We start from the raw sequence: 18,664 nt of genomic DNA, 5'->3' as shown, positions 1-18,664 counted from the left end.
ATAATTTTATAAATATTTTAAGTGAAAAAAATTTATGAGATAGTAATAAACTTGTAAAAAAATATATATGGTGGTTAGAGCTGAGAGGAAGAATAAAAATGCTGATTAAGAAAGCTCATGATTTAGGATGTGAATAAAGGAGTAAAGAATCATGAAATTTTTTGAAAACCCAAATAATTAAATGTGATTCCAATCAATTATTATATTCTCCGTGACATAGTGAAATGATTCCTCATCATCATGGATGCATGTGTATTGGATTAACCATATTAAAACCTAACGCACTTTTATATAGAATATTGTTTTATCATTGTTTTCTTAACTAACATTGTTTGCATTAAACCTTTCCTCGGCTATGAAATTAACATCAAGATTTGCAAGTGAGGGTAATTTTATGAACAAATTCAACAACCACACACCTAATTGGATCTTCTTATATAGAAATTATCAGATAATTAGCAGACTAAGTTTGACAGAAGACAAGAATGAGAGACTCATGAGATCACTGGAAGATAGAAAAACAGGCTATGGGATCTGCTTATGATCAGCTTATGCTTACATTATTCAAAGCATGCATTATCAGATAATTTTATGAACAAATTCAACAACCACACACCTAATTGGATCTTCTTATATAGAAATTATCAGATAATTAGCATACTAAGTTTGACAGAATACAAGAATGAGAGACTCAGATCACTGGAAGATAGAAAAACAGGCAATGGGGTCTGCTTATGCTTGCATTATTCAAAGCATGCATTGAGCAAGTGGGCGGCCTAAATCCAATAGAAGGTATTTTAATGCTGAATGTTTGATCTTGAAGCTCCATGACAATGGCATCAGTTTCAGCCATTACCAGCACTCATACAACTTAATATCCACACAGAGCCTGAAGTACACTTCCCCCTCAAACGCATCAGTCGTCAATGTGGCTATGCCTCTGGCCATGAAGAAGTCCCCAGTGCCACCCACCACCGAAATATCCCTAGTCTTGTTCATCAATGGATCTGCTCCTGCAAAGTTTATACTTCCTTTATGCTCAGTAGAGTTGAAAACAAAGGAGAAGCCAAGCCAAGCAGTGAAAACATCCTTCTTATCATAAATATAGAACCCTTGCGCCCGTCCAACAGGGGTCGAATGCAGGTTGTTATCCAAAGTAATGGGGTCATCAAAAACAACCAAGTCCCCAAAATGGTTTTTTCCTCCCAAAATGGTCTTGTTTCCCCAAGCAGGAGCCCCAACAATGGCTGCAGTTGCATTCTTGGAGTTCTTGCCATTGTAGATAATGTCATGGAAGTAGAAAACCAGACTTCTGCAAGGTCTTCGACCCCGAACCGGGCCCTTCCCCATTGCAGAGGATCCAAAGACAATGAAGATAAGGAAGAGGACAGAAATCAAGTTTTGGGCTCTCATTGTTCGCTTGTTTGAAGGAGTATAGAAGCTTGCAAGAAATGGAAGAAGTGAATCGTTTAAGTACACGGGAGTTTACATTATCAATCTCATGATATATATAGGTGTTCTAACTGCTTGTTTTATGACAAAGTATTTCTGATGCTTTAACTCCAAGCTTTCTGTTGATTACTCCTCAAGAAACTATACACATTCTTTAAACTGTATCTTTCTCTTAGCTTCGTCTCTACTACTCATCAATAGAAATCTAGGACCATGTAATGGTTCCCACATAACGTAAAGTTTCCACAGGGATGGATAGATACATGATGAAAAATGGAAACCAATGGATACTGCAGATAATTAGGGGATATCATTCAAGCTAACAATTATCCAGTGCTTGTCCTCTTTTAGGAGTTTGATTTGCATGTATGATTGCACTTACAACCATAAAAAAGTAAGCATATTGTGGGCCTTTTTTGCACGGGTAAAATAATTTTTATAAGTAAATAAAAAAAAATCATTACAGCAAAAATAATTCTAAAATTAACGCTATTCATGATTTCTATGATTTCACAGTAAAATTTATCTTTATAAAAGATGGATCCCATGTAAAAGGCGAACTCATCATTTCAAATGATAAGTTTAATATATAAATTTTCAATATAATCAATAAATCCATATTTTTAAAAGAGGGTTCAAATTTCAAACCCATCTCACAGGGAAAAAAATGCCTCAGAGGGAGTAGGGGCCACACAAGAGTAAGAATGGTACCTGTATAAACAAAGCCTCGAGTGAATGTTGTCCCTGTTTAAGGGCAGAAAAATAATGATTCATTTGTGATACTTTGCTTCGTTTACATTCTTCCCACTCCACCTTAAAAAGCATCTATATATACAAGAAAAGCCACAACCTTATTGTTGTGAGGAACCTGCACCAAGGAGATGTGTGATATCACAACCTTATTGAAATTTGAATCCTTTTTTTATATTTGCTTGTTTTGGATGGAGTGTAGACTCGACCGAAGTTAATAGTATACCACAAATGGAGTTTAAGACCACAATAGTATTTTTGAAGAAAAAAAATGATCAAAGTGGTTCTTCTCCTAAAATATTTGCCAAATTAGTCTTTACTATCACATGCTTATTCACGTGATTTTTGCTAATTATGGTTTTAAATTTAAAACTAAAGCTGTTACCTTTATATACACAAAATAAAAAAATAAAAAATAAAATTGAATTTGGTATTGTATAAACATACTATTTTGACAAATATTTTCAATATGAGATTAGATAGTGGATTTTTTTATTTTTTTTTTCACAAAAAACCAAGTTAAAACTCCTAGGATGTAGGATGACTACGATGTGGATCGCTCTCCATCTTTGAGTTGGTTAACAACTCCTACCAACTCATTAATAGCCATCAGATATGATTGATTAGTACTCAAGTAACAACAAAATTATGCCAAACCCCAGGAATGGGTCATTTAATAGTATTGAATGCCATAAAAAATTCGACCTTCTTGTTATTAAACTTAATCAAACAATTAGTATCAAAATCGAGGATCATAGATTTGAGTCGCAACAAAATCATGTGGGGATTCTAAAGCTTGGATTTGGGCTGCCTAATTGATGGGGAGGATTGAAATTTGAGTGAGTCAATTCACCCAGGTGAAATTAAGTTACATCCAAATGAAAGCAGCACTTTTACACCTGCCTTCATCTCAATCTCCATAAGATAAATGAGTTAATGGCACTTTTACATCAATCTTCACCCCCTATAGTAAATGGCATGACCATTCCCTCAAACTTTAGGCTGAATGTCCCAATCAAGCCAACTTTGCACCTATAATATCGGTTACTGCTCAACCATATACGTGAAATTCCATCCAAGGGTAGCAACTTTACATTTATTTTCATCCCCATGTAATAATTGAGTGAATGATCTTTTCAAGCAGGCATGACCAGCTCCCTCAAACTTTAGGCTGAAGGTCCCAATCAAACCCAGTTTTTCACACCTATTGGTTATTGCTTGCAATCTTATTCTACTTAATTGGGAGGGCGCCATTGGCCACTGGGTTGGCAAGAACTCAACTACCCCATTACAAAGAGATGAAGGTTTCATTCTAAGCTCGTAACATGTTCTTTTTAGTCTGAAAGTTTTAGTTGGTGGGCGCTCCCGAGAAGAGAGGGTGCAAACTTCACTAACCAATGATTTTTCATTTTTAAGTTTCTAACAACGTATATGTAGGAAGACTGCATAATGGATAATATCTACGTGAAAAAGTTAAGTCAGTATGTTACATACAACTATCTTTTCGTCATGAATTGGTTGAGGGATGATGAGACAGGCTCAAGACTATGCAAGCATCAGCACATGGTAAAAGTTGATTTAGTTGAGCTATCAACCTTAAGGAAAGATGGCTTTTGTGCATGCATGGTAAAAGTGGATTGATTCAACAAATCCTCCTAACGAATTCATAATCAATCCTTTTGTGGCCATTTTTCTTTGGTGTATAACCTTTTTCCACCTTATGATACACTCAATATTCTGAGAAATTAAATGAGAAGTTGAAAACCTTTATTCACTAAGCATATGCTGATCATCAGTTACATTCATAATGAAATAAACCACACTCCTTATTCTTTCATAGTTTTTTCCTATCTTCACCAGCACTCATACAACTTAATATCAACCCTAAGCCTGAAATATACTTCACCTTCAAATGCATCAGTCATAATAGTGGCAATTCCCCTATGCATGAAGAAGTCTCCTGTCCCACTCACCACAGTAATGTCCCTGGTCTTCACCATAATGGGGTCAGCTCCCATGAAGTTCAAGGTGCCCTGAAAGTCTGTGCTGTTGAGAACAAATGTGAACCCCAGCCAAGCAGTGAAGGTGTTTTTGGTGTCATATATGTACATTCCTTGTGCTCTACCAACTGGTTTGGAGTGGAAGTTGTTGTCAAGAGTAATGGGGTCATCAAACACCACCACATCACCAAAATGGAACTTATCTGCCAAGATGGTAAGGTTTCCCCATTGGGGTGCACCCACAATTGCAGAAGTGGCATTAGCTGCATTTTGGCCATTGTAGAGAACATCATGGAAATACAAGACCATTTGCTTACATGGTTTGTATTGCTTCTTCTTGCCCTGATAGGCAGAAGAAAAAGAGAGGATGAACATCAGGAAGAGAAGAACTACCAAACTCCTCGCTCCCATTCTTCTCCTTTACTCTCTAAAACCCTAAAAAAAAGGAGAAGAAAATTGTAAAAGCTATAGATGAATGATCAGCTTGGACTTGTGAGTGGCTTGCTAGCTCTATAATTGTCCTTATATAAGCATTTTTCCAATTGAGTCTTCTGTGGAAGATGATGGCTTAAAACAAAAGCTATCTTTTTCACTTACAATATTTCCAAAAGTAAGGCCAAGAAAGAATTATTTAGCCGCCCCATTGGACTTCTCATCTTTCAATTTTCTCAAGTCTGCCCATACACTACGGCACTACCTACTACTTCTGAGTTATCAGCACCAAGTTATCCTAACATTAATTACACATTTAACCCTTGTTACATTTTTACTTCATTTCCCAAGAGCTATAACAAGAAAGGGTTAGGGTAAGGGAATCATTCCTTTTATGGGATTGTAAATATTTATTTCACACTCGGAATGAACTCCAACATGGGTCTTAATTATTTTTGAGAAATCTCTTTCCTCCAAATTAAGGAAGATATCGATTCCCTTTCTTTTGGGAATGGGTATTTGATATCGAATCGGTATCATAGATTTTATTTTTATTTTTCCAAAACATAATGCATTGTTTCCAAGGCTTTATTATAATTGTGAGCCACACATCTGTCAAGTTTGGACAAGAGCAATGAACTTGATGAGGGAAAATTCTAGGGTACCTCTTCGGTACCTACCCAAAAAGCTTTTCAAGCCATTAGATGTCCAAGATTACATTTTGACCATCCATTTTAAATTTGAAATAAAAATTCCACTTAACCAGTTAAGGGAAGAACCGGTTGTGGCATTCTTTCTTCCTCCATTCTCAACAATTTTGGATTTAAATAAAATAAATATTAGATAAAAATAGAATTGAAAAAAAATAAAAAATAAAATGATATAAAATTTGAAAACATATTTATTAACAAAAAAAAATCATCATATATCATAATTACATTATTTTATTTTTAACAAATTATTAAACATTTAAATTCAACATAAAAATGAATATGGTAATATTTTAATATGAAATGAGTATTTTCATAAAAATTCAACATTTTGGTAATCATATGTAAAGTTTAGGTAATTAGATCGTCCTAATTTTTTTCCGTACTCTCCAAATTTTACATTTTTTGAATTTAAGGTTTTTAAAGTTAAATTACAATAAAATAAATTACTAATACTCTTTTAAGTTACTAATAATAGTATTTTTGAAAATAAATTTGTAATTTCAAAAATTTTTAAACTAAAAATCAATATGAAAAATGTGATAAAAGTACCAAACATGTATTTATCACATTTTTCATACCATTCTCATATTTTTCGTACCCTAAATTATTTATATTTTTTAAATTTTAGATTTACTTTTTAACTTGAAATAACAATAACACAGTTTAATAATATTATTTTGAGTTATTATTGATAGAATTGTTAAAAAAAAATTAAGCATTAAAAAAATTTTAAATTGGAAATAATGTAAATTATCCTAAAAAAATTAAAAAAAATTAAAACACTAAAAAATTAGAAAGGATATGAAAAATGTGAGAAAAGGTATGAAAATTATGAGAAATCCTCACATTCTTCATACCTTACCTCACATTCTCCGTACCCTAAAATTTAACAATTTTTTGATTTTTTTTCCACTTAAAAATATAAATAATATTGTTTATTGATATTAATCAAGCTTAGAAATGATGAATATTACTTTTAAGAAAATTAAAAAATTAAAATACTGAGTAATTGTAGAAGGTACGAATAATGTGAGGAATTGTACAAAGAATGTGAGGATTCCTCACATTCTTAGCGTCCTTCGTCACATTCTCTTTACCCTCGAAAATTTTACAAATTTTCAAACTTTTCAAAAAAAATTTCCACATGGAAATACAATAATATTATTTATTGATATTAATTAAGCTTAGAAATGATGGAAATTACTATTAAAAGAAATTAAAAAAATTACTCTTAAAGAACTTATGGAAGTTCGTATCCCATCTCACAAAGTTCGTACTATCTCTCACAAAGTTTGTACCCTATCTCACAAAGTCCGTACTCTCTCTTAGAAAGTCCGTACCCTCTCTTAAAAAGTTTGTAAGTTCATATCCTCTCTTACAAAGTTCGTACCCTCTTTGACAAAGTTCGTACCATCTCTTACAAAGTTCGCACCCTCTCTTAGAAAGTTCGTACCCTCTCTTAGAAAGTTTATACCCACTCTTAGAAAGTTCACACCATCTTTTAGAAAGTTTGTACCTACTCTTAGAAAGTTTGTACCTACTCTTAGAAAGTTCGCACCCTCTCTTAGAAAGTTCGCACCCACTTTTAGAAAGTTCGTACCATGTCTTAGAAAGTTCGTACCCTGTCTTAGAAAGTTCGTACCCACTCTTAGAAACTTCGTACCCTCTCTTAGAAACTTTGTACCCTCTCTTAGAAAGTTCGTACCCACTCTTAGAAAGTTCGCACACTCTCTTAGAAAGTTCGCACCCTCTCTTAGAAAGTTCGCACCCACTCTTAAAAAGTTCGTACCATCTCTTAAAAAGTTCGTACCCTCTCTTAGAAAGTTCGCACCCACTCTTAGAAAGTTCGTACCATCTCTTAGAAAGTTCGTACTCTCTCTTAGAAAATTCGTACCCTCTCTTAGAAAGTTCGTACCCTCTCTTAGAAAGTTTGTTCCCTCTTTTAGAAAGTTCGTACTCACTCTTAGAAAGTTCGTACCCTCTCTTAAAAAGTTCGTACCCTCTCTTAGAAAATTCGCACCATCTCTTAGAAAGTTCGTACCCTCTCTTATAAAGTTCGCACCCACTCTTAGAAAGTTCGTACCATCTCTTAGAAAGTTCATACACTCTCTTAGAAAGTTCGTACCCTCTCTTAGAAAGTTTGTACCTTATCTTAGAAAATTCGTTCCATCTCTTAGAAAGTTCGTATTCTCTCTTAGAAAGTTCGTACCCTGTCTTAAAAAGTTCGTACCCATTCTTAGAAAGTGCGTACCCTCTCTTAGAAAGTTCGTACCCTGTCTTAGAAAGTTCGTACTCTCTCTTAGAAAGTTCGTACCCTGTCTTAAAAAGTTCGTACCCATTCTTAGAAAGTGCGTACCCTCTCTTAGAAAGTTCGTACCCTCTCTTAGAAAGTTGGTACCCATTCTTAGAAAGTTCGTACCCACTCTTAGAAAGTTCGTACCCTCTCTTAGAAAGTTCGTACACACTCTTAGAAAATTCGTACCATGTCTTAGAAAGTTCGTACCTATTCTTAGAAAGTTTGTACCCTCTCTTAGAAAGTTCGTACCATGTCTTAGAAAGTTCGTACCAATTCTTAGAAAGTTTTAGAAAGTTCATACCATATCTTAGAAAGTTCGTACCCATTCTTAAAAAGTTCGTACCCTTTCTTAGAAAGTTGGTACCATCTCTTATAAAGTTTGTACCCTATCTTAAAATGTTAGTATTCTGTCTTAAAAAGTTTGTACCCTCTCTTAGAAAGTTCGTATCCGCTCTTAGAAAGTTCGTACCCTCTCTTAGAAAATTTGTACCTACTCTTAGAAAGTTCGTACCATCTCTTACAAAGTTCGTACCATCTTTTATAAAATATTGATGGCAATTTCATAACAAATTACTAAATGCTCTCAATTTGATTAAAAATAACTCAGAAAAAAATTAAAAAATCTAGATATTATAAATTATTACATATTTAAATGTCATTTAACATGACATTTCTACCTACAATAGTTATATGTAAATGGAAAAAAAAAATCAAATGTTACCTTTTAACACTTGTAATCACTTGACATCCTTCAAGACATATAAAGCTTCATCTTCAAATTTAATCTATGAACAAAAAAAAAATTATATAAAAATATTAATAACAATTTGAGAACAAAATTTTATAATAAACTCATAAAAAATTCTAAAATCGTTATTTAACATCACATTTCTTCCTACAACAATTATATTTTGATAAAAAAAAAATATCAAATATTACCTTTGACACTTGTAATCACTTGAAATCCTTCATCTTCTTCATATAATACAAATTTTAAATTTTCTCTCTCAAAAAGTTTTAAACTTAATCTTGAAATTTGATTAATCAAAATACATCTTACATATTTTGTAATTTGGTAGTTAAAATTATGTAATTTTCATATTAAATTACTATCCTTTTTTTTATATATGAATAATGAGAGTATAAAAGTAGTAGGTAAGATTTTCTTTTTTTAGATAAAGTTAGGTAATGCATTAAATAACAAATTATATTTGATATTTAATAATAAATTATAAAAAAAATTGTAATATTTAAATATATATGAAATGCATGTGATTATTTCTCACCAATAAGTCATCTTTATCGGTTTGATAAGTTTTTATAAATTTTTTAATGATATACACTTTACATATGTCATATTTTTATTGGAGTCAAATGTGGATAGGTACCCCGAAATGAAGAGTGGGTACCATAGAACAACCCCTTGATGAGATATATATATATATATATATTGACTGTCGAATCGGAGAATCTTCCAAGCTAGCTGGCTATGCTTTTTTTTCCTAGGCCATTGACAGTGATCAAACAAGAGCGGAGACTAAAGCTAAAACTGTAGGGTTCCATGGAAAGGAATGCATAAAGTCTGAACCCACCTTCCCAATAGGTTAATGCAACCAAAGCTTGGCGGGATAGTGTGAAGATTAAAATGTTTTGGTTTTAGGGATTAGAAATGGCTTGGTTGAAAGTAGGTTATAATGAGGCAAATACAAATAGTATAGCGTAAATATTTTTATTAAAAAAAAAAGAAGTATTTTTGAAGAGAAAAAAAGGAGGTAATTTGATAAATGAAATATTTTCTTAGTATCTCTAGTTGTATTGACAAGCCTAGCTAAAGCTTCATGACCTCAAGTCCCACCAAGCAAACACAAAGAGGAAGGCAGCCCATATCCCCTAGGGTAGACCCAAAAGTCCTCTTCCAACAAAATCAAAGAAATTACGAGGACCTTGTGACCTCCAAAAATTAGAAATTACTTATGGAGTACCCATTCTTATCAGGCGCCTTAGAAAATATGAAATAAAGGCAAGTACAATTACATTTATTTATTTATTGTTTAAGGTAAATAAACCGATCATACAATAAGGTTCGGTTTGAATTTTTTTTTTTTTCGAAAACAAGATTAGAAAATAATTTTTAGAAGCTATTTATAGTTTAAATGATAAAAGTCTATTTGAGAACTCAAATATTTTTACTTATTTTTTTATTTTTAAATATATTTTAAAAATAACTTTTATCTGTAATATTTTATTTTGAATTATTTTTTAAATATGTAAAAATAGCCAAAAACAATTAAAATTTATTTTCTTAAATTTATTTTTTTTTTGTTTTTTATTTTTTATTTAGAATAAAAAATTGTTTTCGGAGGTAACTTTCCATGGTACTATGCATGAATTTCATTTGATAGTGTCTTATTTTGGAATCTTAATTAATTATATTGACAAAGGCAACCATCTAAAAGAGTATAACCTTTTATGTCATTTAGGAGTCGTAATTTGTGTTGCTAGATCGTGTTCATATAGTACCAAAGCCTAAGTATTTTACTATATAGCTCAACCTAAATCTGACGTGAATAAAAACCGTGTCAAATACTACATAATTATTAAATAGGTAATACATCATGTAACTTATTTAATCTATTTAATAATCAAGTTTTTATATTTAATAATTAAGTTGAGTTGAGTTTTATATATGTAATTAATGTCTCAACTAAACATGTTTATGGTTTAATTGACTTATTTATTTAAAAACAAATTTAAAATAAATCAAATATAGATTAAATAATTTAAATATGTATATAATTAAATGAATAATAAAATTATTAGATAAGTCAATTCAAATTAAATTTGTATTGTACATATTAATCCAAAAATTACTTATTTATTAAATAAATTATATTAATTTATATGAATTTAACCCAAATTCATTCAATCCTTATCCAAATCCTTGAAAAACGTATTGGATTCGTGTGGAGATTACTGAATGTGTGAAACTTTATCACCCCGTCATTCAATAAAATTTCCAATTGGGATAAGCCACTTCGCATGGAAAGAATTACACTCCGTATGTTTTTCTGGTTACCCTCGTAAAAGCAAACAGACAAAACAAACCAACGTGCCCAGGAATTCAAACCAAGTAGACTAGTTTATATATCCTGTGTCCCAACATTCAACCGATCCCATCTCATCAGCCTGCACTTTCCTTGAAATTGTGTGTGAGAAAAAAGAGGAAAAAATGCCTTGACTCCTGCAAAAATCCCCAAGATAATAAGTGGAGAGAGAAGTACAAAAGGAAACAGTGGAGCAGTTTCCATGGGGAGAGAAATAGAGAAGAAAAATTCAAAATGTTTCTACATCAATCATTGTGGTGATGGGTTGGAAAATAGAAGATGGGGGACTGGAAAGTGCGAACGTGAGAATTGGAACATGTTACATATCCAAAATGCCTTTTCAACGCTACGAGTGGGAAAATGTAGGGCCCCAGACCCTTTAACTCCTTTGCACTACGAGCTAGCTAGACTAATGGCTCAGCCACTCCATTATGGATGGCCTAACTGATGGGGAGGATGAAATTTTGAGTGAGTCAATATTCACCCATGTGAAATTAATTTACATCCAAAGCAGCACCTTCGCACCTGTCTTCATTCCACTTCCCCATAAGATAAACGAGTTAATGGCACTTTTACATCAATCTTCACCCCCAAAGAGTAAGTGAAATTCCATCCACAGGTAGCAACTTTACATTAATCTTCATCCCCATATAATAATTGAGTGAGGTCCATTCAAGCCCAATTTTTCAACCCTATTGGTTATCACTTGCAATCTTATTCTACTTAATTGGGAGAATGCCATTGACAACTTGGGTTGGATAGAACTCAACTACCCCATTACAAAGAGATGAAAGGTTTCATTCTAAGCTCCTAGCATGTTCTTTTCAATCTGAAAGGTCTAGTTGGTGGGCTCTCGAGAAGAGAGGGCGAAAACTTCACTAACCAATGATTTTCATTTGTAAGTTTCTAATACTGTATATGTAGGAAAGCTGTAGAGTAGACAATATCTACCTTAAAAAGGTAAGTCATTATGTTACAACCTACAACTATCTTTTCGTCATGAATCGGTTGAGGGATGATGAGACAGGCTCAAGACTATGCAAGCATCGGCACATGGTAAAAGTTGATTTAGTTGAGCTATCAACCTTAAGGAAAGATGGCTTTTGTGCATGCATGGTAAAAGTGGGTTGATTCAACAAATCCTCCTAACGAATTCATAATCAATCCTTTTGTGGCCATTTTTCTTTGGTGTATAACCTTTTTCCACCTTATGATACACTCAATATTCTGAGAAATTAAATGAGAAGTTGAAAACCTTTATTCACTAAGCATATGCTGATCATCAGTTACATTCATAATGAAATAAACCACACACTCCTTATTCTTTCATAGTTTTTCCCTATCTTCACCAGCACTCATACAACTTAATATCAACCCTAAGCCTGAAATATACTTCACCTTCAAATGCATCAGTCATAATAGTGGCAATTCCCCTATGCATGAAGAAGTCTCCTGTCCCACTCACCACAGTAATGTCCCTGGTCTTCACCATAATGGGGTCAGCTCCCATGAAGTTCAAGGTGCCCTGAAAGTCTGTGCTGTTGAGAACAAATGTGAACCCCAGCCAAGAAGTGAAGGTGTTTTTGGTGTCATATATGTACATTCCTTGTGCTCTACCAACTGGTTTGGAGTGGAAGTTGTTATCAAGAGTAATGGGGTCATCAAAAACCACCACATTGCCAAAATGGAACTTATCTGCCAAGATGGTAAGGTTTCCCCATTGGGGTGCACCCACAATTGCAGAAGTGGCATTAGCTGCATTTTGGCCATTGTAGATAACATCATGGAAATACAAGACCATTTGCTTACATGGTTTGTATTGCTTCTTCTTGCCCTGATAGGCAGAAGAAAAAGAGAGGATGAACATCAGGAAGAGAAGAACCACCAAACTCCTGGCTCCCATTCTTCTCCTTCACTCTCTAAAACCCTAAAAAAGGAGGAGGAGAAGAAAATTGTAAAAGCTATAGATGACTGATCAGCTTGGACTTGTGAGTGGCTTCCTAGCTCTCTACTTGTCCTTTTATAAGCATTTTTTCCAATTGGCCCCCCTTCTGTGGAAGATGATGACTTAAGAACAAAAACTACCATTTTCACTTACAATATTTCCGAATGTAAGGCCCAAGAAGGGTTAGCCTCCCCATTGGATTTCTCATTTTTCAATTTTCTCAACTCTACCTATACACTACCTACTACTGAGTTATCAGCACCAAGTTTGACCGTAGCGGGATCCTAACAATATTGATTACACATTTAACAATTATTACATTCTTACTTCATTTCCCAAGAGCTATAACAAGAAAGGGAATCATTCCTTTTATGGGATTGTAAATATTTACCTCACAATTGGAATGAATTTGAACATGGGTCCTAATTATTTTTGATAAATCCCATTCCTCCAAAGTAAGGAAGATATCGATTCCCTTTGGGGAATGGATATTTGATATCGAATCGGTATCATAGATTTTTTTTGGACAAGAGCAATGAACTTGATGGGATAATTGAGCGTCAAATTGAAGAATCTTCCAGGCTAGCTGGCTATGATCTTTTGTCCTAAGCCATTGACACTGAGTGGAGACCAAAGCTAAAAAACTGTAGGGTTCCATGGAAAGGAACAGTAGAGGCATAAAGTCTGAACCCACCTTCCAAATAATTGTTTCTTCCCAGTAGGTTAATGCAACCAAAGCTTGGGATGGTGTGAAGACTAGGCATTTTGGTGTTAGGGACCAGAAATGGCTTGATTGAAAGCAGGTTACATTGAGGCAAATACAAATGGTATATAGCATAATTTTATTTTATTTTTAAAAAAAGAAGTATTTTTGTAGAAAAAAATGAGGTAATTTGATAAATGAAATATTTTCTTAATATCTCTAATGGTCTTGAGTCTTGACAAGCCTCGAGTCCCACCAAGCATTTACAAAGAGGAAGCCAGCCCATATCCCTCTAGGGTAGACCCAAAAGTCCTCTCCCCACAGAATCAAAGAAATTATAAGTACCATGTGACCTATAAAAATCAGAAATTATATATATCAATGTGTATGGCCAATTATTCTCTTCATCACCGACTTGTATCATTCCCTTTTCTGGTTGAGTATTGGTGGGGTTAGGTGTTGATTTTGATTTTGGGTGATGTGGCCCTAGTGAGAATGGACCGACTTTCTGTTTTTTAATGGTTGGTAAGCTCTTCTTGTTAAACTTGTACCATTTATCTAAAGTTAGCTTGGTTTTGAAAATTCAAAGTCAATAGAAAATTTATGGGTGAGATTGTAAGCCACCAGAAAATTAGACATCAATGGCTATGAACACGGCACGATGACTAGGCCAAATTGATATTTTTCTTGAATTTTAACTTTTTAAAGTATGAGTCTATCTAAAGGTAATTTTGAATGATGGAAAGTGTTTTAATTTTTTTTTTTTTAAATATCATATCTAAAAGTGCTTTTAATATAAAATCACCCTAAATCTCCTAATTTTTGTTGGCTTACTATAAAATTTGAATGTTTTTTTTTTATGGCTACATCTATTATTTTTTTAATACTATATCTATTTTTTATTTTTAAATTGATAATAAAAAAATTAAATAAAATAGCCGATGAGATGACATAAAAAAAAACAAACAAACAAACAAACATTTACTTAATTTCTACTCATCTTCTTTCAGAACTTGATTAAATACATTTGATTCTCACCAATTTAGGAGAGTTGAATGAAATTAATTTTAATATTTATAATTCACGTTAAAATAAATTTTATTTTTTTATATAATTCATAATAGAGTTTAAAAATTTTTAAATAAAGAAAAAAAATAATTTTATATAGATAGATTTAATAATATTTTTATAAAATAATTATATTTTTTTGGAGTGAATTTTATAAAATATTTTTATTTTTATTTTAAAAAAAAGGCATCACTAACTAACTAAATAAAATGATGAGTAAAGGCGGTGGGTTGGTGAGGAAAAATTAAACGAGTGATGTACTAAGCATAGCTGCATAACCAAAAAGTCCCACCTTTCCCAATGTGGATTTGTGTGACATTAAAAAAAATTATTTATTTTATTTATGAACAGAAAGAGGTTTAAAAGATGTATTAAATTTTTCATTCACTTAATTATTGGTCAAATTAAAAATAATTTCTAGGTAGAAGACTTTTGAAGTTTCAAAAAGGAAAATAATGGATTAGAATTTGTTTTAAAAGGAAAATATCTTATTTTTTTCAATAGTCTAATAAATTAATTTTAATATATCTATGATTAAAAAATAATAGATTAATTATATCTTTTAATCCATTAAAATAAATTACTTCTAATACAAAATTTAACGATTTTATGATAATTAATAGTCCAATAAAAGAATATGATAGTTTATATGACCTTCCAATATAATATTTTATTTGTGAAAACAAAACAATTTTGAAAAGTATTTTTACTTTCTCTATTTTTTGGATTCGATTTTAGTAAAATTGAAACATGTTAAGATATTGATAAAAGACTTAAGTCCTATCTAATAACATGATAGTTTGAAACTCTGCTTCAAAATATTTATTGATATTTTATAGATATTTTCTATATATTCATAAAATTTAATATATTCATGGCCATAAAAAAGTGATTTTAAAATTATTAGAAGTATTTTTTTTTTTGTAATTATTTAGATATGTTTTCTTTGGAAATTATGTGTTTAATAAATTTTTTTAAAAAAAAATTTGTAAACCAATGGAGAAAATATTTTTAGTTTTTGCTAATTAAGAAAAAAAATTAGATTTCAAGTGAGAATTGTTTCTTGAAAAGGGCAAAATTTGTCTCTTAAAAGAGAAAATAATTTTTGTTTGGATTCCTTTTTTTTTTTAAGAATTTTTAACCAATCATCTCTTCAAATATGAATTTTCTTTTTTAAGAACTTTTAGAAATTGTTTGATTTTTATCTTTTTTTTTTTCAAAAAAAAAAAGAGAGAAATCATCTCTTCAAAAGAATAATGCCTTAGATTTCTTTATTATTTAAATATAGTTTGACATTTAATTTGAAAAAAAAAAAAATCTAAGGCATTATTCTTAAAAAAGAAAATTCGACTTTGAAGAGATGATTGGTTAAAAATTCTTAAAAGAAAGAATCCGAACAAAAATTATTTTCTCTTTAAGAGAATTTTTGTCATTTTTAAGAAATAATTCTGGCCTAAAATCCAATTTTTTTTCCTAATTAGCAAAAACTAAAAATATTTTCTCCACTAGTTTACAAAAAAAAAAAAGAAAAAAAAATTATTAAACACATAATTTTCGAAGAAAACATATCTAAATAATTACAAAAAAAAAAAACTTCTAATAATTTCAAAATCACTTTTTTATGGGCATGAATTTATAACAATGTTTATAAAAAATTTCAAACACCTCATTTTTAATTTATTTACAAGATAAGCCCTACAACCCTCAAATGGTCAAACTCCAAACAGCCCGGCCCCCCCAAGTAGGGATGGCAACGGGGCGGGTTTTTTCGGGTACCCGCCCCGCCCCGCCCCTAATGGGACGGGGTTAAAATTTATTAAACGGGTTTGGGACGGGTTTGGGATTTTTTTTTAAAACCCGGGGCGGGTTCGGGGCGGGTTCGGGTATTGCCCCACCCCGCCCCGCCCCGCCCCGCCCCGTTTACATATAAAATTATTTTTAAAATTTAATTTAATTTAATTTTAAAATTAATTTAATTTAAAATTTAATTTTAATATTTTTAATATATAGATAATAATAAATTTTTTTAAAAAATAAGTTATAAAAAATATAATAATTTTATTATTTATAAAATATATTTATTTTAATATAATTTAAAATTTTTAAAGTAAAAAAAAAAAAAAAAAAAGCTAAACGGGGCGGGGCGGGGCGGGTATGGGAATTTCCCATACCCGCCCCGCCCCGCCCCGCCCCGTTTATTTTTTTTAATGGGACGGGGATGGGAATTGATTTTGCTAAACGGGGCGGGGTTGGGATAGGGGCGACCCGTCCCGAACCCGCCCCGTTGCCATTCCTACCCCCAAGAGCCCGACCGCGCTCTTAAAGCTCATCAAATCAAAGTTTCTTCTTCCTTCTGAAGAGTTCCTTTTTGAGTTTTTACCTCCAACCAAAACTACCGACAACAAATAATTGTTAAATTAATGCATCTCAACCACTTCAACGTGTCCACCCGAGAAATCAAACATACTTATATCAAGGAGAATCATATCATTATACGATCTTTGTATCTACCTCTAAAATATTTATAAAAATATTTCTCATAATTTTTCTTATTTTATAAAAAAGAAAATCTAATATTATAATAAAATATAAATATAAGAAATATTGTATGCAATATTCTTTTTTTTTTAAAAAAAAACTCTATATCAAATTTGGAATTTGAAACGCTTCCTAACAAGGAAGGAGTATTTTTCAATGTTTAAAAGTATTTTCTTATAAAAATTGGATGTTTGATAAGTTTTTAAAAACGTTAAAATGAATGATTTGTGTATAATCACTTGGCTAGTGATTCTTAAAATGATAATTTTTTATTTAATATATTATCAAAAAAATTTCCTCGAAACTTTTCTAATGAAACATTATTAGCTAAAAAGCACTATATTTAATTAGATCACTGGAAAATGGGCTCTAAATATGATATATTTCATCTCAATCCTAGGTCAAGAAAATAAAAGCAAAAAATCAAATAGATATGAAACTTAGGATTCCTTTGGATCATGGAGAGTTAGGAGCAAGAGAAAGAAAATAAGTAAAAAAAGATGACAAAAGTAAAAATAAATAAATAATAAAATGTGAGCAACAAGAATAATGAAATATTAATGCATGAAGGATAGGATAGGAAAGGAGAGGAGATCCAAAGAAAAAAGGTAGGAGAGTCGGTGATAGTTGTCCCAAAATGGGGACAAAAGACTTGAAAGCACTTAGGAAGAACTTTCGAGATGGACCAAAAACTCTAGAAAACTTATACCCAAAGTAAACTTAGAATCTGTTTAGTGATGATTTTAAGAAGTATTTTTAATCTTTTTAATATTTAAAAATTTTTATTTTTCAAATATTAAAAATGCTAGAAACGTTTTTTATAATCACTTTCAAACACACTCTTAAACTCATTGCTCTATAAATGTTTCTCAGTTATACAATTGCTCAAGTTTGAGCCTCATTAATCTATAAAACTCAACAAGAAATGCTTTCATAAATAGGAATGACAACAAGGCGGGTTTAAGACACCTCCATCCCAACCCCGCCCTATTAATTCAAAACAATTCTTATCCCTTTTCTATTTAAAAAATTAAACAGGGCAGGGTGGAACGAGGCGGGTATTATAAATTCTCATACCCACCCCATTTAACTTTTTTTTTTAAAAAAAATATTACTTTTAAAATTTTTAATTACATTAAAATAAATATATTTTATAAATAATTAAATTATTATGTTTTTATAACTTATTTTATTATTATCTATATATTAAAAATAGTAAAATAAAAATTAAATTAAATTAATTTTAAAATTTAAATTTAATTTAATTTTAAAATTAATTTTATATATAATTGAGGCGGGGCAGGACAAGACGAGGCCCGAACCCGCCTTGAGTTTTTAAAAAAAATCTCAAACTCGTCCTAAACTCGTTTATTAAAATTGAACTCCGTCTCATTAGGGGTGGGGTGGGGCGAGTACCTGAAAAAACTCACCCCATTGTCATCCCTATCCATAAACCTATACTAATCAACTTTTGTTCTCCACCATATGCTCATGGAGATATAATGCACTATATGGTGGTAGACCCCTCAATGGTGATGCACCCTTCCTTTCAATCTTGTCAAATTGAAATTAGTGCATCGAAACGTATGGCACCTCAATGAGCCTCCAACTCCATTCATCAAACACATCCATAAGAAATGAGATAATAGTGTATAAACCATTA

At 31.6% G+C, this 18,664-nt stretch overlaps 3 protein-coding genes across 3 annotated transcripts; all 3 read right to left on the bottom strand.

The window, feature by feature from the left end:
* Positions 1-535: 535 nt before the first annotated feature.
* On the bottom strand, positions 536-1,722 carry LOC117904150 (disease resistance response protein 206-like). Its single transcript, XM_034816667.1, has one exon. It carries the CDS (start codon positions 1,411-1,413, stop codon positions 853-855), a length of 561 nt encoding a protein of 186 aa, XP_034672558.1. The 5' UTR covers positions 1,414-1,722; the 3' UTR covers positions 536-852.
* Positions 1,723-3,937: 2,215 nt separating this feature from the next.
* LOC117904735 (disease resistance response protein 206-like) lies at positions 3,938-4,678 on the bottom strand. The gene has a single exon (XM_034817497.1). The coding sequence runs from the start codon at positions 4,611-4,613 to the stop codon at positions 4,056-4,058; it is 558 nt and encodes a 185-aa protein (XP_034673388.1). The 5' UTR covers positions 4,614-4,678; the 3' UTR covers positions 3,938-4,055.
* Positions 4,679-11,975: 7,297 nt separating this feature from the next.
* LOC117904607 (disease resistance response protein 206-like) lies at positions 11,976-12,727 on the bottom strand. Its single transcript, XM_034817300.1, has one exon. The coding sequence runs from the start codon at positions 12,648-12,650 to the stop codon at positions 12,093-12,095; it is 558 nt and encodes a 185-aa protein (XP_034673191.1). The 5' UTR covers positions 12,651-12,727; the 3' UTR covers positions 11,976-12,092.
* Between the last annotated feature and the right edge of the window lie 5,937 nt (positions 12,728-18,664).

This window comes from Vitis riparia, chromosome 2, assembly GCF_004353265.1.
Source record: "Vitis riparia cultivar Riparia Gloire de Montpellier isolate 1030 chromosome 2, EGFV_Vit.rip_1.0, whole genome shotgun sequence".
NCBI lineage: Eukaryota > Viridiplantae > Streptophyta > Magnoliopsida > Vitales > Vitaceae > Vitis > Vitis riparia.
Note: the sequence above shows the minus strand (reverse complement) of the source record. Positions and strands in the feature narration are given on the sequence as shown.

What these genes read in the sequence shown, in the direction of transcription:
- LOC117904150 (XM_034816667.1), bottom strand. Translation starts at nt 1,413, where the DNA reads ATGAGAGCCCAAAACTTGATTTCTGTCCTCTTCCTTATCTTCATTGTC.
- LOC117904735 (XM_034817497.1), bottom strand. Translation starts at nt 4,613, where the DNA reads ATGGGAGCGAGGAGTTTGGTAGTTCTTCTCTTCCTGATGTTCATCCTC.
- LOC117904607 (XM_034817300.1), bottom strand. Translation starts at nt 12,650, where the DNA reads ATGGGAGCCAGGAGTTTGGTGGTTCTTCTCTTCCTGATGTTCATCCTC.